Source organism: Onychomys torridus, chromosome 8, assembly GCF_903995425.1.
Source record: "Onychomys torridus chromosome 8, mOncTor1.1, whole genome shotgun sequence".
Taxonomy (NCBI): domain Eukaryota; kingdom Metazoa; phylum Chordata; class Mammalia; order Rodentia; family Cricetidae; genus Onychomys; species Onychomys torridus.
Genome location: NC_050450.1, coordinates 38,630,478 through 38,657,004, shown reverse-complemented (window position 1 = coordinate 38,657,004; position 26,527 = coordinate 38,630,478). Strand labels below are relative to the sequence as shown.

The 26,527-nt window shown below is 41.0% G+C and overlaps 1 protein-coding gene across 2 annotated transcripts; it reads left to right on the top strand.

Moving 5' to 3' along the window:
• The first annotated feature begins 44 nt into the window (after nt 1-44).
• Nucleotides 45-25,082, top strand: Canx (calnexin). 2 transcript variants are annotated; one of them, XM_036197368.1, is made up of 16 exons: nt 45-207; nt 7,469-7,493; nt 11,729-11,909; nt 12,518-12,591; nt 13,376-13,434; nt 14,769-14,910; nt 15,328-15,409; nt 16,435-16,627; nt 18,129-18,318; nt 19,250-19,363; nt 20,030-20,186; nt 21,316-21,531; nt 22,092-22,211; nt 23,348-23,471; nt 23,609-23,691; nt 24,721-25,082. In XM_036197368.1, the coding sequence occupies exons 3-16, from the start codon at nt 11,736-11,738 to the stop codon at nt 24,772-24,774; spliced, it is 1,782 nt and encodes a 593-aa protein (XP_036053261.1). In that variant the 5' UTR covers nt 45-207; nt 7,469-7,493; nt 11,729-11,735; the 3' UTR covers nt 24,775-25,082. The 2 variants fall into 2 exon arrangements, with proteins under 2 accessions (XP_036053261.1, XP_036053259.1); XM_036197366.1 differs by lacking the exon at nt 7,469-7,493.
• The last annotated feature ends 1,445 nt before the right edge of the window (nt 25,083-26,527 follow it).

Below are 26,527 nucleotides of genomic sequence, written 5' to 3'. Positions count from 1 at the left end.
GTTTTAGCCACTCAGGACCGAGGGGCGGACGCGGGGTTGGTCTTGGTGCGGTGGGGCTCGCTCGCGCGGCAGCGGTAGCGGAGGCCTCTTAGTTCTGCGGCACGTGACGGTCGGGCCGCCTCCGCCGCTGTCTCCACTGCAGCGCGGGGCCGGGTGTGCGGGTGGGAGAAGGTGCGGGAGCCGCCAGTGGTCCCCGGGAGGCTCGAGGTGAGACGGGAAGCGTGTGCGGGAGCCTCAAGCCTGCGACGAGGCTTGGGGGCCTGGGAGAGCGGCGCCGCGGCGGAGGGGTCGGGCGTGGCCGAAGTCTCGACGGCCGAGGGGGTCGGGCGGGCGTTCGACCGGCGCAGGCCTTGGCGGACGCTCAGGGCAGTGAGGAGAGCGGCCCGGGGGTGGGGTGGGGGGAGGCAGGCAGGCCTGAGAAGCGCGCCTAGGTCGGGAGGCGTGGCAGGTGACCTGGGGCTTCCCTTGACCTCCGAGAAAACTAAACTTTCTATGGCTTGGCTTCTGGAGTTTTCTTAGGCCCGGTCCTGGCCCACCGGGAGGTGGACTGAGTAATCCGGTCCAGGTGTGGCACTAGAGTCGGGCCTAGTAGGTCCCGAGTAGTTGGGAAAGGCGAAGGAGATCGAGAGAGGCGAGCGTTACAGGTCCGGTGTTAGAAAATAAGATGCCCAGAGCCAAGACTGGACCGCAGCACTCTGACGAGGGAGAAGAATGTGCTGGAACGTGTAGCGCTGGAGAAACTTCGGGCTTATTCGGTGGGGGATAGTAATCCAGTGTGGGAATTCACTGGACCATAAAAAGCAGGAAAACCAAACGAAAAGTTGAACTAGCCAACGGAAGAAACTGAGGCCTGGAAGTTTGAAATCACTGGCCCAAGGTCATGCAGGTAGTTTTAATGGTCTCGTTGGGATTGTAACTTGAGGGCTAGACAGTTTTGGTTTCTTAGTTAAGGTTAAAAGCCCCGATCCAAGCACTTTGGGGGGGGGGGGTGGATTTGGGAGATTTTCTACTTGAGTGCTCATTCCCCAGTGGTAGATAGAGTGCCTGATGGCCTTGTATTAAATTAAGAGGCGTGGAAACGGGAAGTTGGATGTATAGTAAAGGTTCAGTGGGTAGTAATTGCCGTGGCTTCTTTTGTAGTCTGAATGCCTTGGTCCATGACACTGACACACTAATTTTTGAGTTAAGTCCTGTATGCCAGGACCTGAAGACACATTCATGGCACCAGAGATTGATTGTGAAGTTAAACTGAGCTGAATATTAAAAGCTTGAGGACAAAGGTGACCAGTTTCTTTACCCTGAGGAAAGGAAGATTATGCTTTTTTTTAAAAAAAATAATTTCCCCCTTTTTGTTTACTTTTTTTTTTTTTTTTTTTAAGCTGAGGATCGAACCCAAGGCCTTTCGCTTGCTAGGCAAAGTGCTCTACCACTGAGCTAAATCCCCAAACCTGTTTACTTTTTTTAAATCGGGGAATTGGGTGATCTTAAAAATCTTTATATATTCCAGTAATGTTGTGAAAGGGCATGAACAGAATCAACTCCCCAGAGTGCACAGGTGAGCCAGGCTCCAAGGAACGTATTGTAGTGAACCATCCGCAATAGAAGTTTACCGATCTGTCAGAAAATGGGTGTCATCAACCCTTCTCCACCTTGCTATCTTAACTCAACAGTGCAATTAGCTCCTTATCTTTCAAGGGACACAAGGCACGTGAATATGCACAGCTTTGACAGTCACACTGTTGCATCCTTGTCCTGCAGAGGTCACTTGCCCTGCAAAAGAGCTTTAAGGGAATAGAGAGGCAGTTGGTAAGCGCAGCTGTAGAATTCTGTGTCCAGCATGGTAACTTTGGTTCTTACACCTTTAAAATGGAAATGAGTCTCCTATCTGCCTCACTTTTGTGGGGGCAGACAATATGAAACTGCTTTGGAAAGTGTAAGGACCTGGGCAAATAGAATTGGCAGCTCATAAAAAGTCCTAAGAAGTAAAGTGCCAAAGATAATTGTAGTCTGTATAGCTTACTGGAAAACTCATTAGGAAAGTGCTTGCTTGTTAAATACTTTGTTGTGGCTACAAGTGCATTTTTTAGGTTTATTTATTTTTATTTTATATGTGTGTGTGTTTTGCCTGCATGTACGTCTGTGTATTGTGTATGTGCCTGGTACCTGAGGACAGAAGAGGGCACTGGATTGGATCCCTTGGAACTGGAGTTACAGATGGTTTTGAGTTGTCTTGTTGGTTCTGGGGATCAAACCTGGTCCTCTAGAAGAGCAACCAGTGCTCTTAACCACTGAGCCATGTCTCCAGCCCAGAGGCTTTTTTTTTTTTTTTTTTTTTAAGGGACTTAGAGAATTTTATATTGGGGTATTCAAGTCTTTAAAAAAAAAAAAAGTCTCTTTAAGAATTATTGTTAAAGCGGGGTGGTGGTGGCGGCGCACGCCTGTAATCCCAGCACTCGGGAGGCAGAGGCAGGCAGATCTCTGTGAGTTCCAGGCCAGCCTGGTCTACAGAGCTAGTTCCAGGACAGGCGCAAAGCTACACAGAGAAATCCTATCTCGAAAACAACAACAACAAAACAAAAAACAAAAAAAAGTTATTGTTAAAAAAAATGTCTTATGTTTATGTCAGTATGAGTGTATATTCATAGGTGCCCATGAGGCCAGAAGGGGACATCATATTCTCTGGTGCTGGAATTACAGACAGTTGTGAGCTGCTCAACAGGAAACTGAACTCTTAAACCACTGAGCCATCTCTCCATCCTAGGTATTCACATCTTAAAGTGAATTAACAGGGGGATAAGTTACTAAAAAACCACTTGTATGTCCTTTGTACACATAGCCTGCACATACATTCACATCAGTAGTATGCCTGAATGAGTGTATAGCTTACATAGAAATCCCATTTAAAAATTTTGTGTGCCATTTCAAAAATTATATAATATTTATTTTAGAATAACCAAGAACATTAGATCATTTTACTATTCCTGTAATTTTTATAAATGAAAGAAATTAGATTTGAAGTTTCTTTTTGTTTGGTTTTTGAAACAAGGTCATACCGACTGGCCTAGAATATAGACCAAACTGGCCTAAAACTCAAGATCATTCTGCTTCTGCCTTGCCTCTGAGTCTTGGAGTTACAGGTCTGTAACACCATGCCCTGCTTGAATTTGTTTGTTTTTAAATTCTGATAAGAAGTAAAGTCTTTGGGGTCTGGAGAGATTGCTCAGTGGTTAGCAGCACTTTCAGAGGACCTGACTTCATTTCCTAGCGCCTACTTGGTACCATGTGTAACTCCAGTTCCAGAGGATCTACTGCCTTCTAGCTTTTTTGGCACCAGGCACATACATGATGTAGATGTACATACAGTCAGGCACTCAAACATAGAAAATTTTAAAAAAATATATACTTTTTTAAAAGTACGGGCATTGGCTAGTAGTTGTAGTTTAAAGGTTATAGAATAGAGGGAGGAGGACTGGATGTAGATGAGCTGACCAAGACCACACAGAAGCTTGAGAAACTAGAACAGTTTTCCCTGACAGGACAGATTACCCTACCCCAGCTCTGAACTGTCTTCAGTCAGGAATTGAAGTTTCAGAATTGGGAGCCTGAAGGGAGGTCAGGGAATGCAGCTCAGAGGCAGGGCTCCTGTCCAGCACTCAGATCTGGTTTTGAGCCTCAGCCCTGCAAAACAAAATCTAAAGTTTCCTCCTCTAGGATTTAAGATAGTTCGCAATTCTAAAAGTTAAGTGGGTTACTGTGAAGTGAGTGCATTAGCTAGGTGGTCTTGAAGGTTCCTTTGGCCTTAGAACTAGGCCCTGTTTCTCTGTCTTTGCTTAAGTGTCTTTATGTTGTAAATAATGTATTTTCTTGGCTTTGTGTTTATATGTCCATGCTTTTTGTTTTATTACAGGTCATTTGATTACTGGAGAGCTAATCTAGGGCTTTCACATGCTAGACAAAGGCTCCACCATTAATAACATACCCTAAACTTTTTGTGGGTCTTTGCAAGGATGTATGCACATTCATACAGGTGGCCATGCATGTGTGTTCACTGAGGCCAGAAGGCCACCTCAAGGAACAGTCCACCTTGCTTTTTAAGATAGGGTCTGTTATTGGCCTAAGGTTTGCTATTAAACTAAGGCCAAGTGGTTAGTTTCCCAGAAACTTGTCTCTTTCCCAGCCCTTCTAAATTCGGCAAGACTAAACTTCATTAAGCTCACATTTAAGTTTAATATATTGGGACTGGAGAAATGATTCAGTACCTACCACCCCCTCTCCCCCCAGCTGAGGACCAAACCCGGGGCCTTGCACTTGCTAGGCAAGCGCTCTACCACTGTGCTAAATAATTCCCCAACCCCAGATTCAGTACTCTTGTAGAGAACCTGGGTTCTGTACCCAGCACCCATACAGTAGCTTATAGCTATCATTTTCAGGGACTCAAACATCACTTTCTGACTTTCACAGGCTCTGAGCATATACATTGTTCACATACATGCATTCAGATACACATAAAAAATAATGTTTTACTATTGTGTGTATAGGTATGTATAGTGTGCGTGGTGTGGGTGCATATGCCACATATGCATGTGTTTAGGTCAAGAATATAGTTTGCAGGAGTTAATTCTGTCCATTGTGTGGGTTCCAGGGAATGAACTTAGATTGTCAGTATTGGCAGTGAGTGCCTTCATCCACTGAGTTATCTTGCCAGTGTATCTTTTTCTTTTAGCTAGTCTTGCTGTGAGTCCCTGGATGGCCTGGAACTTGCTGGCTTTGAGCTTGTGATGGTCTTAAAGCCACTGCCTCTCAAGTACAAAGCCATCTTCAATGATTTTGTAATATATTAAAAAAAAAAAATCTGAAGTTTTGAGGTAATTATAGACTTAAAAGAACTGGCAGAAGTAAACCAGATATGGTGGTGCATACATTTAGCCCCTGGAGGTGGAGGCAGGGAGATCATTAAGTTTGAGGCTGGCTTGGATTACATAGTGAAGATTCTGTCTCAAAAAAACCAAGGATAGGCATGAAGCTGAGTGCCAGGCTAATAATCAGAGGCACTAGCACTTCAAAAGTGCCAAAAATATACAGAGCAATCTCTTATACCCAGCAGCCGCTGAGCATCCTTTTACAGACAGGTAACTAAGTGTAAGACCCAAACCAGGCCTTTTACATGGGTGTGCTCAGAGTATATTTAGACCACACTCACTTACATGTGTAGTTCCTAGTTTTAAGAAGAATTTATTTTTGGAATTTTTTCCCTTTGGCCTTGGCTTTTCTTTTTCTTTTTTTTTTTTTTTAACATTAGGGGAGGGAGCATGGGGGAATGTGTATGTACATGTCATAGCACATGTGTGGGAGTGTGAGGGCGACTTGCAGGAGCCAGTTCTCAAAGTCATGTAGGTTCTTGGGATCTTCACCCACTGAGCTATCTGTTTTGCCAGGCTTTGTTTTATTTCTTTGAGAGAGAGCCTGTTGAGAGGTTGGCCTTTTCGTTCTGTAACTCCTGATCCTTCCTGCTTAGTCACCTAAGTGCTACCACAGGTATGAACCTCCAGCAACCGTTTAAGTGTGTCAAGTGATCTGCTAGGCACCAGATGCTTCTCCTTGGACCCCACAGAGTTTGTGTAGTGTCCAGTTAAGTGACTACTGGCTCTGCTTCCCAAGTGCTGGGATTAAAGGCGTATGTGTGCCACCTGCCCAGCCTGTTGCTTTGATTTCTAATCATTTGTAATTTCAGAAGACAAAGATTTGGGCTGCATAACAGGCACAGGTCTGCTTTTGCTACTCACTACCAAAAGGGAAAGAAAAAGTGGGAAACAGATTTTACAAGGACATATACTGAGACAGTTGTGTTTGTATTTGTAACTGGTAGCCATGCAGCCTTGCAATTTCAATCTAGCTCAAAGGGGCTGTGTGGCAACAAACTTAAATGACAAAATCCTGTGTGCTTGCGTAATATTGTTAGGGTGAGCCTAAAGAAGATTAGAAGACATGGCTGAAGTAGTAGTAGCTCATTGATAGAACATGTGGCTAGTGTCTGCAAGCCACTGGGTTCAAGCACTGTAGGAAAAAACAGTAAATGAAGAACTTCAAGAAAACCAGAAAGTGATATATCTTGTAAGCAGAAAATAAAATTATGCCGGAAGCTGGAAAAAGTGGTATTTAGGAATGACAGAAGCCTTAGATAATCTCTGCATTGACTTCCCTGAACCTTGCAGTTCCAGGCAGTACTTGCTAACTGTGGCCTCAGAGCTCTTCAGAGCTCTCTGCTGACTGTTTTCCACATTGGTTGCAAAACCTAGACTTGTAGCATGTCAGGTAAGTACTGTACCATCGAGCTGTAATCTGTCCCCTGCTGCTTGTTTTTTTGTTTTGTTTTTGCTTTTTCAAGACAGGGTTTCTCTGTGCAGCTTTGCGCCTTTCCTGGAACTCGCTCTGTAGCCCAGGCTAGCCTCGAACTCACAGAGATCCGCCTGCCTCTGCCTCCCAAGTGCTGGGATTAAAGGCGTGCGCCACCACTGCCCAGCTTTTTTTTTTTTTTTTTAATGAAAAAAACTTCATTGCCTGGATGGTTCGTTCAGTGGGTAAAGATGCTTACTGCTGAGGCTGATATCCTTAGTCCAATTCCCAAGTCCCACATTGTGGAAAGTGGGAAAGAGAACAGACCCTAGAAAGTTGAAAGTAGTTCTCTGACCTCCACCCACAATAAATAGATTAAAAACAAAGCCTTATTGCTTGCTTTTTTTCTTTTGAGACAGGGTCTCTATCCCTAAATAACTCTGACTGTATTGGAACTCATTGTGTAGACTGAGCTGGCTTTGAACTTACAGCCTGCTTCTGCCTTAGGAGACTGTAGATGTAAATATAAAAGATTTAGAGTGACCAAAAAAAGAGGAATCATTATAAACATTAAGATATATGAATAGCCGGGTGGTAGTGGCACACGTCTATAATCGCAGCACTTGGGAGGCAGAGGCAGGTGGATCTCTGAATTTGAGGCCAGCCTGTCTACAAAGCAAGTTCCAGGACAGCCTCCAAAGCTACAGAGAAACCCTGTCTTGAAGGAAAAAAAAGATAGATGAATAATAGCCAGGAATGGTAACTTGTTTGTTAGTCTTGTGTAATCATTAAAAGACTGCTCAAGCACAAAGACGACACAGGTGTTACTCAAGTTCCTCAGGCCTCTCATAGCTGTCACAGTTTCTTAGATTTCAGTTTTTCAAACATTTGGTTTTTGGTAGCTTTTTTTTTTTTTTAAAGTAAAACTGAGGAGGTATTTTGTGTACTATGCTGCTTGGGATTTGCCTGTCCCTTCCTTGGGTTTTAGGGGAAGATCAAGGGTTCTACTACCACCTTTGTCACATGGTATCAAGGATGTATGTTGTCAATATGACCCATCTCTGATCACAACTGGCTGAGGTAGTCTGCCATCTTTCTACACTAAACTCCCTCTTCTCCTTTCTGTTCTCTTTAGAAAGCTGTGACAGTGCAGCCTGAAGGTAAGGATTGCTCACAATGCACGAAGGGGCAGTGTCAGTGGATTCTAGATTCCATGCAGGGACTTTGTAGGAGCGTATAATCTACTAGTATTATAAAATACTAGTATTCTAGTTTTGTTGCTCAAACTTCATCTTTGACCCTTCAGCTTGTTCAGTAAATTATTCCTCTGATGTCCTTTTGTGATTGTTTCATTGACCACTTACTCTGGCAGTAGATATTTAGATTTCTTCCCACCCTGTTTTCAAGACAGTCTCACTATGGAACTGGTCTGCCTCACTTAGTTTCCTGAGTGCCAGGGTTCTGGGCATGTGACACTACATCTAGCTTCCACACTTGTCTTGCAGGTTTTCCAGTCTCTTAGAATTAGCTATTTCAAAGAGTATTCTTTCCTTTTATGAAAAATTAAGAACTTATATTTGGTCCATACAGCAAGGAAGTATGTATGCATTCCAACTGGTGTATACATGCAAATACATGCAAACATTTATGTAACTGTCTGTATTAAGCTAAACATTCATACAGATGTCTCTAATTCTGTTTGCATTGCTATGTAGATTCTTCCAGCCTCTATTACCTTACCTGTAAATTTTTATTCCAACAGAAAAACTGGCTCCCATCTACCATCTACTTAATTGTTCAATTGCTATTGACATACCTTGCTATATCAGAATCGTTGACCCATCTGCCGTGGTAAACAGCTCTCAAAGCTAGTATGGTACTTTGTTTTGGTTTGGTTTTTATTTTTTTATTTTTTTGGTTTTTCGACACAGGGTTTCTCTGTGTAGATTTGGAGGCTGTCCTAGATCTCGCTCTGTAGCCCAGGCTGGCCTCAAATGCACGGAGATCCGCCTGGCTCTGCCTCCCAAGTGCTGGGATTAAAGGCGTGCACCACCACTCCCCGGCTTGGTTTTTATTTTTGTTGTTTTTTGAGACAGGGTTTTAGATGTGTATGTAGTCCTAGCTGTTCTAGAACTCACTCTGTAGACCAGGCTGGCCTCAAACTCATACAGATCTGCCTGCCACTGCCTCCCAAGTGATTGGATTAAAGGTGTGTCACCACACCCAGCTCACACAGAGTTGATTGTTATGGTCCAGTCTCTTGTTCTGCCCCTTTCAGAACGTTAGTAATTGGGATTCTGCAGCAGCTTGGCCTCTTTTGCTTAGCAACGCACTGTATATTCACCTGTCGTCTTCATGTTTGAATACTTCTCTCAGTGATTAAACAAGATTGCCGGTATGGATGAATTAGTTTATTTTTCTATTCACCTGTTGGAAGTATATTTTGATTGCCTTTAGAATTTTGGGTAAAGGTTGTTGACTCATTCCGGGCCTCTAAAGTGCTGAGTTTACTGCTGAACTGTACTCCCTGCTTTTGCTTAGATTCTAAATGTGTTCTCTCTTATGCTGAGGTTTGTTTCTTTGTATGTTTAAATCAAGTCCATCAGATGTGTGTTTTGTAAATATTTTCTCCCAGGTTGTAATTGTCCTTTACTATCTTAAGGTTTTGGTTTTTTTTTATTTTTTGAGCTGAGGATCGAACCCAGGGCCTTGCACTTGCTAGGCAAGTGCTCTACCACTGAGCTAAATCCCCAACCCACATCTTACCTTTTTAAAAGATCAGAAGTGTTTTTTTTTAAACCCATAACATGCACCAAAATACTCTTTAAAGATTTATTTCTGGGGTTGGGGATTTAGCTAAGTGGTAGAGTGCTTGCCTAGCAAGTGCAAGGCCCTGGGTTCAATCCTCAGCTCCAAAAAAAAAAAAAAAGATTTATTTCTACTTTTTAGTATGTGTATTTAGTATGTGTAGGAGGTTATGTGCTCATGAGTGCAGATGTCTGTAAAGGCTAGAATTGTTGGATTCCACTGAACTTGGAGTTATAGACAGGTGTAATCCTCTTGACGTGCTGGGAACTGGACTTGGGTCCTCTGGAAGAGCAGGAAGCACTTGAAAGTGCTGAGCCATCTCTCCCTCTCTTAAAGTCTTAAATCTCTATATGTGTATATTATAGTTTATAAAGAATTTGTAGTTCAGTGTTAGAACAAAGTAGTTTCCATATATTTTAGAAACCTAATTGGTCAGTAGAGTAAATTGGGCCCATTTCCTTTCCTTTTTTGTTTTAGACTTGCCTGCAAAGTAAAGATTTTCATTGTAAAGAAGAGAAAAAATAAGTTCAGCCTTTCTGTTTCTTTCCTCCCTCCCCTCTTGTTCCTTTTTCTTGTTTAAAAACAGTTTTTTGGTTTTTTGTTGTTTTTTTTTTTTTTTAATATAGTTTTAAAAAGAAGTTTGTGGGGCTAGCAAGATGGCTCACTGGTTAAGAGCATTTGTTGCTCTTGTAGAGGACCTGGGTTTATTTCTCAACACCCACATGGTGGTTCACAATCATCCATAACTCCAATTCCACAGTATCTGACCTTTGCAGGCAAAACATTCATACAGATAAATCTAAAAATTTTATTTATTTTGTTCTTGTATGCTTGTGAGTGCCACAGTATATCTGTAGAGGTTAGGGGACTTTAGGGAATCCGTTTTTTAGGTTCACCACGTGAGTGAGGGGTTTTGGGAAAATCCTAGGCAGAGCAGCCTGAGAGAAAGAACTGATTGCTAGCCAGAGGATGTACAGGTGTCTGCAGATGCAGACTTCCATGACAGGGTTTTGGGATAAGGAATCTTACCTGGGTATAGGGTGGCCTCAGAGAGGAATAATTGAAGCCATGAGACAGGATGTTAGTAAGTATTCTGTTGTTGGTAATGGAGAGTGAAAGATCAGGGTTGACTTGGTGACCATGTGGGAAAGAGAAAATTGTACCCTGTCAAAGGCATGTTTATGCTTGTACATCATTCACTTGTTCATTCTTCAGTCTCTTGGCTCTGCTTTCTCAGGCCCCATCTACGCCCAGCTCACTTTGTGTGCTCTTAATAGCTTGCTCAGCTTTTATTTCAGTAGAACTGTGATCCTTAAAAAGAAGGCCTACCTACCACCTATGACAGTCTAGTTTAATACCAGAGGCCTAAGTGCTTAGGAGATGAGAGATTGAAGTAACTTAATGTTTTTGTTGTGAACACTAATTTTAAAATATGTCTACACTTGAGAACTGAACAGCAGCAACAGTAATGTTCATAGTAAGTCTTTGAGTGAACTGAATTATTTATTGCCTCTGTCGTTTTGTTTTATCAGTAACTGTAAATTAGATGTGAAAGGTATTTTGGATGTTATGAAACAGATTAGGAGTTAAGGACATGGCTTGTGGGTAAAGGTGCTTGCCACCAAGCCTGATGACCTAATGGTAGAAAGAAAGACTCCTGAAAGTTGTCTTTTGATAGTAAATAAATTTAATAAACTGGTTAATTGAATACCCTTGGTAGTGCGTGACATCGTGTGTGAGAGAAAGAGACAGGGTTTCATATGGTTTAGGCTGGCCTTGAAGTTAGGGCTTTCCTCCCTGAGCCAACTGAATATTAGTATACAGGTATGTACCAGAACACCCAGTTTATATTGGTATAGTTAGATCTGCTTGAGTGTTGCTTTTAACTAACTGATTTTAGAAAAACCCTTTCTCCCAGGGTTCACTCCCCCCTTAAGCCCCCAATTTTTTCCCTGTTTTTTTTTTTAGACAGGATCTCTGTAACTGCTCTGGCTATCCTGGAGCTTACTTTGTAGATCGGGCTGCCCTCAAACTCAGAGATCTGCCTGCCTCTGCCTCCCAAGCACTGGAATGAAAGGTGTGCACCACCACACCCCGTTTCTTCCCCCCCCCCCCCCCCCCCTCCCCGAGACAGGGTTTCCCTGTAGCTTTGGAGCCTGTCCTGGACTAACTGTAGACCAGGCTGGCCAGGAACTCACAGAGATCTACCTGCCTCTGCCTCCCAAGTGCTGGGATTATAGGCATGTGCCACCACCGCCCGGCCTCACTTTTCCTTTTTTATAGGTCAAAATACAGTATTTCTTTTAGTTCCTTGATTTTTTTTTTTTTTTTTTAAAGATTTATTATGTATTGTGTTCTTTCTGCCTACATGTACACCTGCAGGCCAGAAGAGGGCACCAGATCTTATTACAGATGGTTGTGAGCCACCATGTGGTTGCTGGGAATTGAACTCAGGACCTCTGAAAGAATAACCCGTGCTCCTAACCTGAGCCATCTCTTCAGCCCTAGTTCTTTGATTTTAAGCAAGGAGCATTTTATGGGATTTAAAATGGAAGACAACACATCTTACATTCTATTCTTTTTGCAGGTAGATCATGGAAGGGAAGTGGTTACTGTGTTGGCTACTGGTCCTTGGTACCGCAGCTGTTCTGGCTCATGAAGGACATGATGATGACATGATTGATATTGAAGATGATCTTGATGATGTTATTGAAGAGGTAGAAGATTCAAAATCGAAATCAGATACCAGCACTCCTTCATCTCCAAAGGTTTGAAGTAGATCTTTTTGTTGTTGTTGTTTATTTTTTTGAGTAGTGAGACAGTGTTTCTCTGTGTAGCCCTGGCTGTCCTGGTAGACCTGGAACTCAAGAGATCCACCTGCTCTGCCTCCTGAGTGCTGGGATTAAAGGGTTGGGCCACCACGCCCCACTTGATGGAGATCCTTTTATCTCTTGGTTTAAAAAATCAAAAAATATGGAGCCAGAGTCTAGGGATATATAGTCCAGTGGTAGAGTGCTTGCCTAGTATATGTAAGGCTCTGAATTTGATCCCCAGCAAACCCTTTCCCAAAAAAGATTGTTTCAAAGGCAAAGCAAACTTTTTAAAAAGATATTTGCTAAGCCTTCTAGCAGCTTTTTTTTAAAATACGGATTTTTTTTTAATATGGATTGAATTCATGGACAGCTGTGACAATTGAAATTAAACCAAAAGAGTAAATTCTAAGGAATGTTACTAAGTGCCCCTCCCCTCCCAACACCACACAGTCTTGTAGCTCTGGGTGGCCTGGGATTTGTGATCTTTCTGAAGGACTAGGGCAGTGCCATTGCTGCCCTGTTTAAAATTTTACTTCTTAATTACATTTTCATGTTTAACACAGGTCACCTACAAAGCTCCAGTTCCAACAGGGGAAGTTTATTTTGCTGACTCCTTTGACAGAGGATCTCTGTCAGGGTAAGTGTTTCATCGGGGTAAAAGATTGAAATGTGAATGTCTTGTAAATAAGAAAATACTGGGAGTTCCTGATCCTTTTGAAGCAGTGTTGGGGTTGAACCTAGTGTCACATATGGGAGGTAAGTACTCTTTTGAGAGCTACAGCTTTAGAAAGTGGGCCCCTGGGAATCCTGAAGAGAGGGAGGAAGGATTGCAGGAGCCAGAGGGCTCAAGGGCATCACAAGAAAACCCACAGAATCAACTAACCTGGGTTCATAGGAGGGGAAGCTGGTAGAGAGATAAATTTTTTCTTTGGTTATTTTTTTTTGGGGGGGGGGGTTGTTTTGTTTTGTTTGTTTTTGATTCCAGGACAGCCAGGGCTACATAGAGAAACCCTGGAACTCCACTATGTAGACCAGACTGGCCTTGAACTCACAGAGATCTTCCTCTGCTTTCTGAGTGCTGGGATTAAAGTTGTGTGCTAACACCACCCAGCCAGGATGTAAAATTTTGAATGAATGAATGAGTGAATGAATGAATGAAAGAAAGAAAAGAAAGTGGGCCCCTGGGATATCGTTTTAACAGGCATGTGCAGTGGTACAGCTCCAGTGTTGTACATGAAAGTTGTCTTGGAACTTTGCCTCTTGTTTTCATTCCTGTTCTTCTCCTCTGCCCTACATTTCATTCTTTGGGGATTTTTGTTTTTGTGAGCTTATTAAGTGGCTAGATGGACTAGGAAAGAGATGCTACTTGAGGCAACACTTACTGTCGCATGAATTTTAACTCGGGTTTGTCTTTACTACAGGTGGATTTTATCTAAAGCCAAAAAAGATGACGCTGATGATGAAATTGCCAAATATGATGGTGAGAACATGCTCTAGATACAGTATGATATCAAAGAGGCATCTTGTTTCCATGGTGGCGTCTCTTTTAAAACATAACATGCTCTTTAATTTTTGAGAAGTTCATACGGGTATATAATGTATTGATCACCCCACCCATCCCCTAACCCTCCCTGATCTATCTCTCTTCTTCCCTCCCAACCTAAAGCCCACTGATTCCAGCTTGTGTTGCCCAAATGCCCATGCTGGGGTTAGCCTCTAGGTCCATGGCCTTAAGACTAATTCAAAAGATGTTTGATGCTATAGATTGATGGTTCAGTCAGGAGCATGTGTTGCTTTTCCCAAGCCAGGTTTGGTTCCCAACACCCATGTCAGTGGCTTACAACCACCTGTAACTCAGGCTCGAGGGATTAGAAACCCTCTTCTAGCCTCCATGGATATTCACATACACAAACAGAAATAAAAACTGTTTTGTTTTCCTTTTAAAACTTTTTATCTTTGAAATTAAAATATAATTAAATTGTTTTCCCTCTTTCCTTTCCTCCTTACAATCTTTCCCATGCACCCCACACTCTCTTTGTATTTCATGGCCTCCATTTTTTAATTATTATGCATTTTCCCCTAAGTATATGAATACAGCTTACTCACTTGGTATAGAAAGTTATTTTGCATGTATAGGATTTCAAGACTGACCACTTAGTAACCAATTTGGGGCTCTTCCTAGGGAAGACTGTTTCTTCTCCCATTCCTGTCCTGGAACTTGCTCTGTAAATCAGGCTGTCCTAAAACTCAGATTTTCCTGCCTCTGCCTCCAAAGTGCTAGGATTAAAGACTTGTGCCACTTTGCTTGGCTGAAAAATAGTGTGAAAAGGAGATATTTTCAGATTTTTTCCCCCTTAGGAATTATACCATATTTGTATATGGCTTTAGCTGTAATAGAAATAGACCTATTTAATAACCATGTTAGAAATGGAAGTCCCAAGCTGGTTGGTGGTGACACACGCCTTTAAATCTAGCACTGGGGAGGCAGAGGCAGGTGGATTTCTGTGAGTTCAAGGCCAGACTGGTCTACAGAGTGAGTTCCAGGTCAGCCAAGGCTACACAGAGAGGCGGGGGAGTTCCTCTCTAGGTGTAATGAATATAACTAAAGTTATATACCTACAGTTATTTCCAAACGATGTTCTACCCTTTAACAGATAGACACACTCTACAGTAACTCAGCTTACAGGTAAATGTAATGGTAAATAAACATTGATAATTGTGATACTTCTACATTCTGGAATTTAGTTTATTATCATTCAAAAGACCTTAAATGGTACGGCTAACAGTGGAGAGCTTTTTCCTATTGTCTTATAGGAAAGTGGGAGGTAGATGAAATGAAGGACACAAAGCTTCCAGGTGATAAAGGACTTATACTGATGTCTCGGGCCAAGCATCATGCCATCTCTGCTAAACTGAACAAGCCCTTCACGTTTGACACCAAGCCTCTCATTGTTCAGTAAGTTCAATGCCTTCTTGATAGTTTGTAAAAAAGGTAATCTCAGTTGATACTTAACATACAACAAAAAACCTATGAGATGTTGACAGTGGGAATTTTGTGTGAATTTGAACACGTTGAGTAGTTTGTTTTGTTTTTAACTGCTTAGCAAGTTGTTTCAAAACAGTCTGGTGTTTACCCTCTTGATAGCAAACAAATGTCTAAATTTTGCATTAAGGATTGATTTTGGTTTTTTTTTTTTTTTTTTTTTTTTGCGGTTGAGTGGCCCCATGAAAGCAGTAGAGGATGGAACCCTTTGTGTGGAACTAATCATACGACCTGTGATGAAATGTGACCAGCCTGGGGAGAAATCAATTGGGAAGTGTGATCTTTCAAAGTGCCATAGGAGTTTTTTTTTGCTTTTCTCTCTGAAACTAGGTATGAGGTTAATTTTCAGAACGGAATAGAATGTGGTGGAGCCTATGTGAAGTTGCTTTCCAAGACCTCAGAACTCAACTTGGTAGGTACTCTGTTTATGAGAGTTTGGAGTGTATGTAGCTCAGTGGTAGAGTACATGCCTACCAATTCACAGGGCCCTGGGTTCAATCTCCATCATTTAAAAAGAGAGAAAGGTTTACAAGACTTATGAAAAAAAAGGCTGTTCTGCTGATAAACAATAGAGGCTTGACACTGATGTGTTTGTGACTTGATAAGGTGACTGGTGAAGCTTTAGCTGTATTTTATCTCTGGTTTCTTAACTGGAATTTTTAGGGTTTTTCGTTTTGTGGTTTTATTTATTTTTTGACACAGAATCTGTGTCAGGTCTGGAACTTGCTATGTAGACAAGGCAGGCCTTAAATTCCAAGAGATCTACCTGCCTCTTCCTCACAAGTTCAGGGATTAAAGGTGTGCACTGCTAATTTTCTGTTTTCTCAAGTGTATTTCTTGCTTTTGAAAGAAACTTATATATGTGTTACTTTGTTTTCTTAAGCATTTTAATATTTCTAGTGTGTGCTAGTTATTTTTCATTGATATCTGAACAAGCTCTATAAAGCCATGAGATTTTTTTTTTAAAGGAGGTTAGCCGGGTGGTGGTAGCACACACCTGTAATCCCAGCATTTGGGAGGCAGAGGCAGGTGGATCTCTGTGAGTTCGAGGACAGCCTCCAAAGCTACAGAGAAACCCTGTCTTGAAAAACCAAAAAAAAGAAAGAAAGAAAGAAAGAAAAGAAATAGGTTAATTTGTATTGAGTTTTTTAAATGATTTTCTTTTATTTTATGTGCATTGGTGTTTTGCTTGCATGTATGTCTATATGAAGGTGTCAAATCACTTTGAGCTGGATTACAAACAGTTGTAAGCTACTATGTAGGTGCTAGGAATTGAACCTAGGTCCTCTAGAAGAGCAGCCAGTGCTCCTAACCACTGAGCCTTCTTTCTAACCCCTTGTATGGAGTTTTATGAGGAAGTATTATATAGTTTTCAAAGTTTGCTTTTTTAATTCTTTGACTATAGTTAATTAAAGCAATTCACCTTTGTCTCTTAAGGACCAGTTCCACGACAAGACCCCATATACTATTATGTTTGGTCCAGATAAATGTGGAGAGGACTACAAACTGCACTTCATCTTTCGCCACAAAAACCCCAAGACAGGTGTATATGAAGAAAAACACGCTAAGAGGCCAGATGCAGATCTGAAGACCTATTTCACTGACAAGAAAACACATCTTTACACATTAAGTAAGAAAGCCAGCTGCCTGGGGGTATAAGACATTTCATACTTATCATCTGGTTAATGTTAAGTTTGCAGACTTGAATATGTTAATCACCTGAATCTCAGGACCTATACATAATTAGTCTACTGAGCTTAAAATCTTGCATTAAAAACTGGTGTAGAAAAGCCAGGAGGTGGTGGTGGCACATGCCTTTAACCCCAGTACTCAGGAAGCAGAGCCAGGTGGATCTCTGTGAGTTTGAGGCCAGCCTGGTCTACAGAGTGAGATCCAGGACAGGCACCAAAAACTACACAGAGAAACCCTGTCTTGAAAAACCAACAACAAAAAGCCAAAACAAAAATCCTGGTGTAAAAATAAATAGAAATTGTTCATTGTTTTCTGAATCAGAGTGGGGAGGTGTCAGTGGAAGAAGCTTAGGGCAACATAGGTGCTATTGATCTCTTGAAAGACCAAGATATACCAAGGACAAACACCTGCGCTATCCACTTCTAGTTCGCTATAAGGGTTTTGATCCAACAAGGCCAGGCACCTGCAATTCTGCTCTGTGAATATTCGAGGACACTTAGCCCGGCCAACTTTGCCTTGTCAGTTGCGAGTGCCCAGTCCACATGGAGCAATAGTTCTAGAATGAAGCATATTTTAGTATGTTTCTAATCATAAAAAATTGTACAGTTAAATAAGGAATCATCTTCTAGACTATCCACAATTGTGTGTGCCACAATAAAATTCAGATGTAGTCATGAGATTACATGTACAGCTAACATAGAGATGTACAGTAAATGGGGAAAATCATAGCTGTTATTGCACAAAAAGTTCGCAATAAGAAACCGCCAATTCATTCAAAAGGCAGTAATTCCATAAGGCCTTGCATGATGTTTCCTCCTTGTTAAATAAAAAATTATAATGAAATATTTTTTCAATATTGAATAGCTGTTGGTTAGCTAGTTCCTTTTTCATATGTAGCGTATTGCATTTAGCATTTGAACCACAAAGTTGTAGAGCAGATTGTCTTCTGTTCCTTTATATAGTAATAGGAGTTGAAGTGTGTTCACTGCATCAATAAATTAATGACGTTTTCACAATCTGAGGGAAAAAAATCTTTTTTGTTTTTGTTTTTCAAGATAGGGTTTCCCTGTATAGCCCTGGCTGTCCTGAAATTCAGAGATCCTCCTACCTCTGCCTGCTGAGTACTGGGATTAAAGGCTTGTGCCACCATACCTAGCAATCTGAGAAAATTTTAAAAGTACTACTGTGGAGCAGGGCATGTGATATAGTTGTTGGATGTTTATCTAATGTGTTTAAAGCTCCAAACTTCTCAAATAAAACTTTAAACTCATTATGTAGCCGTAGTTCCATTAGAGAAATGTCTACTTGATCTTTGGCTGCTGTTTTCAGTTGAGCAGGCCTAGATAAATGATTTACAAATGATTTCTAGGATGAATTAATTGTGTTGGATTGATGGGAATGTTAAGTCAATATTTTAATTGCATTTAACTTCTTTTCAGTTTTAAACCCAGATAATAGTTTTGAAATATTAGTTGACCAGTCTGTTGTGAACAGTGGAAATCTGCTCAATGACATGACTCCTGCTGTAAATCCTTCGCGTGAAATTGAGGACCCAGAAGACCGGAAGCCTGAGGATTGGGATGAAAGACCCAAAATACCAGATCCAGATGCTGTCAAGCCAGATGACTGGTAAATCTTGGAGCTCCATCGTTGAGTATAAGCAAATATTTTGTGTATTCCACATAGCTTGAACACCTAAATGTTGACTGAATGAGATCTGATTGTTTAAATAATCTGTAATCCGAACATTCAGGAGGCTAAGGCAGAAAGATTGTGCATGTGGAGCCGGTTTGGGCTACATAATAAGACCTTGTGCTCCGATTGCAAGAGAAGGGGAGACTTATGCACTCTATTTTACAGGAGAAAAGTACCAATTACTGTGGCTGGAAAGAACCCAGTAGTGATAATATAAATTATCCCTTGCCATTTTATAAACTACAGGATGCTAAAACTGTTGTGGTTTATTTGTACTGACAGTTGGCTTGTGGCAATCTCTTGGTCCAGCCGTTCTAGGGCTTCTTTTTTTTTTAACGTACATTGATGTGTTGCTTGTATGCATGTCTGTGTGAGGGTGTCTTGTCCCTTAGAACTGGAGCTACAGACAGTTGTGAGCTGCCATGTGGGTACTGGGGATTGAACCTGGGTACTTTGGAAGAACAAACAGCCAGTGCTGCTGAGCCATCTCTCTAGCCTTCATGTTTTTGTTTTTGTTTTTTTAATTAGAAAATATTTCTTGTAGTTTATTTTTGAAACAGAATCTCACTATATATCCCTACCTGACCCGGAACCTAGTATGTAGACCAGGATGGCCTCAAACTAACAAGAGATCTATCTGCCTCCCAAGTACTAGGATTATTGGTGTGCACAACCACACCCCGCTAACTTTAAATTTGTGTTTGTATGTTGAGCATCTTTCCCTCTGACTCTTGATTATTCCCGTAGTTCCATTAGAGAAATGTCTACTTGATCTTTGGCTGCTGTTTTCAGTTGAGCAGGCCTAAGAGACTACCTTGACTGATTCTCTGGCCATTATTGTCATAGCTGGTGTTTTCTGTTTAAGGGATGAAGATGCCCCTGCTAAGATTCCAGATGAAGAGGCCACAAAGCCTGAAGGCTGGTTAGATGATGAGCCTGAGTATATCCCAGACCCTGATGCGGACAAGCCAGAGGATTGGTGAGAATTTGAGTTTGATTTTAGAATTACCTGTTGTTTTGTTTTTAAATTAAAAGCAATAGCTCTGGGCGTGGTGGTGCAAACCTTTGATCACAGTACTTGGGTGGCAGAGGCAAGCAGATCTCCCTTAGATTTGAGGCCAGCCTGGCCTATAAAGTTGAGTTCCAGGACAGCTAGGGTTGACCTTTCTTCAAAAAACGAAAGGCAGGCAAATACATACCTACATACATACACACATACATACATACATACATATATACATACATATATACATACATACAAACAATAATAAGCGCGTACACACAAAGAACCCAGGCGTGTTGCTGCATACCTTTAATCTCACCACTTGGAGCCAAGTAGATCTCTAAGTTCAAGGCCAGCCTGGTCTACAAAGAATTCCTGGACAAAGAAAAATCTTGTCTTAAAAATACCAAAAAGAAAAAAAAGGCAGTAAGTATAGCCAAATGCCCAAGTTTAAGTGGAGAGCTCTATAAACTTTACTAAATTTCATTGTGTAAAAACAAAATTGATCTTTATGAAAGATCATTGCTAGTCGGGATGAGAAATGAGATGCTGTTCTTCTGTAGTCTGCTGCTGATACAGCTTCAGCAGCATCTTGAGCACAGGGTTGGCTGTTCAGTTGTAACTTGGCTTGTACCTCCACAGGGATGAGGATATGGATGGAGAATGGGAGGCTCCTCAGATTGCCAACCCTAAATGTGAGTCAGCCCCTGGGTGTGGAGTCTGGCAGCGACCTATGATTGACAACCCCAAGTATAAGGGCAAATGGAAGCCTCCCATGATTGACAATCCTAACTACCAGGTTTGTGCCTCCTGATGGTTTACTTGTTTTCATTATCTGGGTAGAAGTTTGATAAATAATGAGGTCAGTAGGTTTGATGACTGTATTGAAGCTGTTTGATCAAGAAGAGAATGTAAACTTAAGAGACAGTTGAATAATAGGCTAAACATAAAACCTAAAAATGGGAGAAAAGTGTTCACAATTGCTTGCTACGTGACCTTTGTTTAAAAATAAAAGTAGAGCCGAAGAACTTATATACCCTATTGACGTCAAGTGTCAGGGTTGCTGCAGCCGCAGGATCCAGGAGTTAGTTATATTGGCCATAAGGGAACTGTGATGGTGGTTGGATCTTGCCATGTCAAGTCAGCATATTGCTTGGTCTCATTGGATTTCTTCAACTGCCAAAAGACCAGGTGCACATGAAGTGGTAGTAATATGAATAGTGAAGTTGTGAAGCCCCAGTTATATTCTGGGAATGTATCTATTCAGATTTTTACCTGGCTTCAGTTTCCAAGCCAAGAAAATTACAATCATTCATTTCCACTTAGACTTTAAGATATAAAGTATAGGTACATCTGTCTGCATATACTGTGTATGCTTTTCTGTTGTAAAATGTTTTTAATTACATTTAGATAAGTAAGATGAAATAAAAATTATACTTTGGCTTGCTTTGAACTATCTGGATATGTTGATACATGCCTATAATTCTAACACTTGGTTGTCAGCATGAGGACCAGGAGTTGAAGGTCAACTTTAGCTATAATTAGGAGAATCAGGAGTAATTTAAGGCTATCCTGGCCTATATGAAACCTTGTTTAACAAAATCAAACGAAAATCACCATGGGAAATGGCTTTACTGTCTACATTCCACCAACACTTAATAAGGGCAGAGTGGACCGCACAGAGCCAGGGGTTAGTTCCGAACAAGATCCTGGAGATTGGAAATTGGATTAGGTGGAATCCAGAAATCAGAGTATAAAAACATCATTAGCATTTATTGTTCTGCTGTTTGTTTAAATTTGACAGTTAATGCTTATCTCTGTTGATCATGCAAAATGAGTCTTACAGGTTTTCTTTTATTATTATCTGAAATGATGATTTGAAACTTCTTTTCCAACCTGTACCCCTACCCGCCCCCCAAAAAACCTAGGGAGTCTGGAAACCAAGGAAAATACCAAATCCAGATTTCTTTGAAGACCTGGAACCTTTTAAGATGACTCCTTTCAGTGCTATTGGTTTGGAGCTCTGGTCCATGACTTCCGACATTTTCTTTGACAACTTTATCATTGGTAGTGACCCTAGAGTAGTTGACGATTGGGCCAATGACGGATGGGGCCTGAAGAAAGCTGCTGATGGGGCTGCGGAGGTTAGTGATTGTTCATGACTGGTCATTTATATCTGCTTTTGGGGGAAACTGATGGCTTTGTGGAAAGCAGTTTTTTTTAGTGTTAAGACCTGATTCTGTTAGTCTCGTATTCTGGCTTTAGAGCCTGTATGTATGTACCATTGTGTGTATGTGCATGCGTTTGCGTGCACATGCATGTATTTACAATTTAAGTATATTTTAATGCACTAAAAATGCTGAATCTTAGTTTACTCCTTGTATGGAATTTTCAAATAGCTAATGATGTGGCTGAGCTGGGATTTAAAGGGCCAGGGTCTAGCTGGGATGAAGACATTACATTCTTCATCTGTTTCCTGAGTAAGGGATCTTTTGCAGTTGTTACAAGCCACCTTTTCCTGCACCTGTCTGTGTAAGTGAAACCTCATGATGGTGAAAGCAGGAAAGTGAGGGCTTTTCCCTGTTTTCCGTATGCGGATCTTAGTCTGACTCCTTCGAAAAAGAAGGAACCTAGTTGTGCCCATTCCTTGAGTAACATGGGACAATTAGAAGACAGTTCTCTGAATTATTGTTTGGTTTTTCAGCCAGGTGTCGTGGGGCAGATGCTAGAGGCAGCTGAAGAGCGTCCATGGCTCTGGGTGGTCTACATTCTGACTGTAGCTTTGCCAGTGTTCCTTGTGATCCTCTTCTGCTGTTCTGGAAAGGTAGGAATGTTAGAGCTCTTTTGATGTTAAGGAAAAATAACTAATTTACACTGTATTGACTGTGATTTTCTTTAGTAGTAGTTTTGATAAATGCTTTGTCATATTTTGCAATTGGATTTTTTTTCTTTTCAAACAAGATTCCCCTGGGTTTGAGCCAGGGGAGGTGATGTTTCTATCTCTGCCAGACTTTAAAAGGAGGCTGCCACAGGTCACCTGACCACCTTAAACAGCAATACAAAAAGTAAAATAGAAACCTTATTTAGAATTAAAGCCAACACCTGAGTGTGACAAACACATCTTTCAGCTTGAAGTAGCACCTCACTAATGGAGCAAGTGTTTTATTCTGTACAGTCAGGACGTGGTCAGACCTGGGAAAAGGGTGCAGGGATACTGCAGGACTGGCAACTAGTCCTCCTTGCCCAGGTCCCTTCTCTAGTGTGTAGACCATGATTGCACTGACTTCTAAAACACCAGTTCTCACTGGGCCATTGTGCCCAGATGATGACAGGATTTAGAGTCCTTTGTTTGTCATTCTACTATATTATTAATTAGTCTTCATATTTATTTGGTGGCAGCTTCTAAAGAAAAAGGAACAACTTAGATACAAGATCAGCCATCTAGGAACAAAGCATTTTCTCTCCTGATGTTATTTTTATTCTTACATTTTGTTATTTGGGCTTTAATTATTTATGCATTTCTTCCTCCTTGCCTTCACTCTGTCCAAACAATACTTCTCAAAACTATGCATGCAGGTTTTACAGCCTCAACATTTTTCTTATTTGGCCCTTGTTGCATGCGGTCTCATAACTTAGGATTTGACTTCTGTGGATGGCACTTTGTCAGATTCAGAGGTCTCTAACCCTCACCACTGTTTGAAGTATCTGAGTCAGCTTGACGAGCTAGCCTGTACTTCCTGCCTGAGCCTTTGTTCTTACTGTGTGGTACCTCTCTCTCCCTCTGCTCCCCTCTCACTTTCCCTCCCAGGGGGAAAAAATGAGTAACGATATATTTTTCACATGTCTGCATTTCTGCCCTGTACACAACCTTGGACACACTTTGCCCACAGACATTCAGGAGTTGAGGGGTAATATATTTGTGACAACATAAACATGGTTCTCCACTTGTTAATATTCCAGAAACAGTCCAATGCTATGGAGTACAAGAAGACGGATGCTCCCCAGCCAGATGTGAAGGAGGAGGAAGGGAAGGAGGAGGAGAAGAGCAAGGGAGATGAAGATGATGAAGGAGAAGAGAAGCTTGGTGAGTGGTACCTAGAAATCTGTCCTAAATCCCCATTAACAAACAAGTCACAGGGAAAGATTGTTTTTAAATGATGCTCTAATTATTGTGAAAGCCAGATGTGGAGTTTTGTTCAATTGTTTTATTTTCTGTCTTAGAAGAGAAACAGAAAAGTGATGATGCTGAAGAAGATGGTGGCACTGGCAGTCAAGATGAGGAAGATAGGAAACCTACAGCAGAGGTGCAGGGGCTCATAAATACCTCCAGTCATCTAAGCTGAGAGGGTGTTTCTTAAATGGTTTTTTTTTAAATTAGTGGGGGTTATGTATATGTGAGTGCAAATGCCTGAAGATGCCGGAGGTGATGGAGCCCCAAAGCACTAGAGTTACAGGTGGTGTGTGCTCTTAACCACTGAGCCCTCTCTCCAGCACAAAGGGAATGTTGCCACAGATTAATTAATGATCAATATTTTATTTGAATCTCAAGTTTTTCTGTGCACAATCTATTTTGTTTATTTACATTTTTTTATTAAGTAGAAGTTGGAAAAAAAAATAGGGTTTCTGACATGGGAGGAGTATTGAGTTTCTTAACAGTTGTATGACATTTATGTCTCCTCACTGTGCCCTCAAAGGTATTTCATGCATACCACTGTGTTTTAAAGTTTTCAGATAGGGTTTCAGACATTGAACTCTGTAGTCAAGGATAATATTGAACTGCTCATCTTCATGCTTTCGTGCCTGGTATTACAGTTTTCATGCTCCACCCTACTCTACTCTATGTGGTGCTGTAGATGCTCTTAAGGGCACCCATATGGTGGCTCACAACTGTCTGTAACTCTAGTCCCAGGAGAATCTGGTGCCCTCTTCTGGCTCCAAGGGTACCTACCAGGCATACAGGGTGCACAGATACACATCCAGGCAAACACTCATAAAAATAAATGAAATCCCCCTTCCAAATTAAAATATTGAGGGATTGGGGATTTAGCTCAGTGGTAGAGCGCTAGCAAGTGCAAGGCCCTGGGTTCAATCCTCAGCTCCACAAAAAAAAATAATAACAATAATAATAATAATATTGATAGGTTTGAGGAAAGTGCATGCTTTTGGAAAAGATTGAAATTGAATACATATTATAATCCCACTACGTATAACAATACACTTTTTCTCCTGTTTTTCCCTAGTTGAGTTACTTAGTTTAAATGGTTATGGAAATTCAGCAAAATTTTGTTTTAAATATGCTCATTATATGGTGATCTTCTCTTTTCATCTGATAGGAGGATGAAATTTTGAACAGATCACCAAGAAACAGAAAGCCACGAAGAGAGTGAAACAATCTTAAGAACTTGGATCTGTGATTTCCTCTCCCTCCCCTTCCCCTGCAAGCGTGGTCCTAGGAGAGGGCCTGGTATACCTTAGGTGGGAACTCAGAAAACCTCAAGACATCACCATCTACAGGTTCCAGTGAATACTAGTCTGTAATTTTAAACATCTAGCAGTAAATAATTGCAATTGTAATGTAAAGGACCCTGTTTCTGTAGAAAAGAACATTTAACATAATGGTTGTGAAATGTAACATGAAACAACTAACTTGTGTTTTTATTTTGATGTTTTTAAAATCTTTGGGTTCTCCCCCTCCCTTCCTTCCTTCTTTCCTTCCTTTTTTTTTTTTTTTTTTTTTTTTTTTGATTTTCCTTTTTTAGATAGAATTTTTGCCAGTTTAAAATCTTGGCTTAATTTAATATATTAATCTGTTTGTGCAGAAGTAACACCAACATTAGGAATGTTAGGGGGAATGAATTGCAGTTTTTATAACTTTTTTTTTAAGTTTGGTATTAAAACATTCATGTGTCTCTGTCCCTAAAATTGTAATCACGTTCGAGTACAGTCATTTGTGGTTATAATCTTGTTTTGTGTGCTTCCATTACATAATTCCTCCTAAAGATATAAGAGGAATTGGATGGAAGCTCAAATTTATATCAAAGTTCTCTGAGTTATATTGAATAGACCCAAAAAGAACTAAAAGGAGACTTTGACTTGGTGTTGGTCAGCTCATAACGTGCAGTGTTGTGTTGTCCTTGGGACTGCTCCATTCACAAGACAGCTTTGCAGAGGACAAGAGCTGGCTTAAAGCAGCAGTTCACACTGTACCCCCCATGGAGGAGGCCAACAGCTCAAATCCTCTGGAGCACAAGGCTTTTGAAGGAATGTTGGTGGTGCCTAAGTAGACAGTTTCATCACTTGTTCCACTGTGTTGACACTGCTTTCCTCTCAGATCTCCTCAGTCCCCAGCTTTCTCTGCTATGCATTTTCTTCACAGCGCAGCTTGCAGTCCGTTGCTGAAAATTTTAAGCTCTGCATAGTGTTAGCTTTATTGTGATTATATCTGTTTCTTATTTTAAACAGGCCCACACCTTTCCAGGGTCCAACTACAGGATAGATTACAGACTTCAGTTAGTGTCTATTTCTTTTACTCTGTGTAGACTTTAGAAAGTCTAATTCAGAAGTGGGCCAATTCAGAATTGACTGTAATTGAACATAGGCTAAAAGTGTTTATGGGAGGATTGACACATAGCATGAGTTATTTGACTTTTGTAGGATATTTAAAATCTTCATTTGCAGTTCATGTAAAAGTTGCGTCTTAAAATTCACACAATAAAGCAGTCCTGTTCAAAATTTTTCTTTATTGTGGCTTGAAAAATTTTTTTAAATGAATTTATAGAGTTGTTTTATTTTGTTTTCCATGTGGAATGCAGATGGGTGCTAGAAGAGCCTCTCCCGCATCACTGTAGTGTAATGATATCATTATTACACCACATTGCAATGTATTCAGAAACAGACGTTCCAACTTCATTCTTTCTCTAGAGGCGTTCAGATTGTACCGATGATACTGTTCCTTGCACTGAATATATATAAACACTCCACAGTGTTTATATTGGGGAGATACTGGGAAAGAAATATATTTGTAAAGGGTGAAGGCTGTGTTATATGTTGTCTTTTTAAACACTGGTTCATTTCATTTCTTTTGAGGGTGGAATGCATTTTTCTTGCTGTTCAGTGCTTTATCCCCATCTGTTGTTTGTG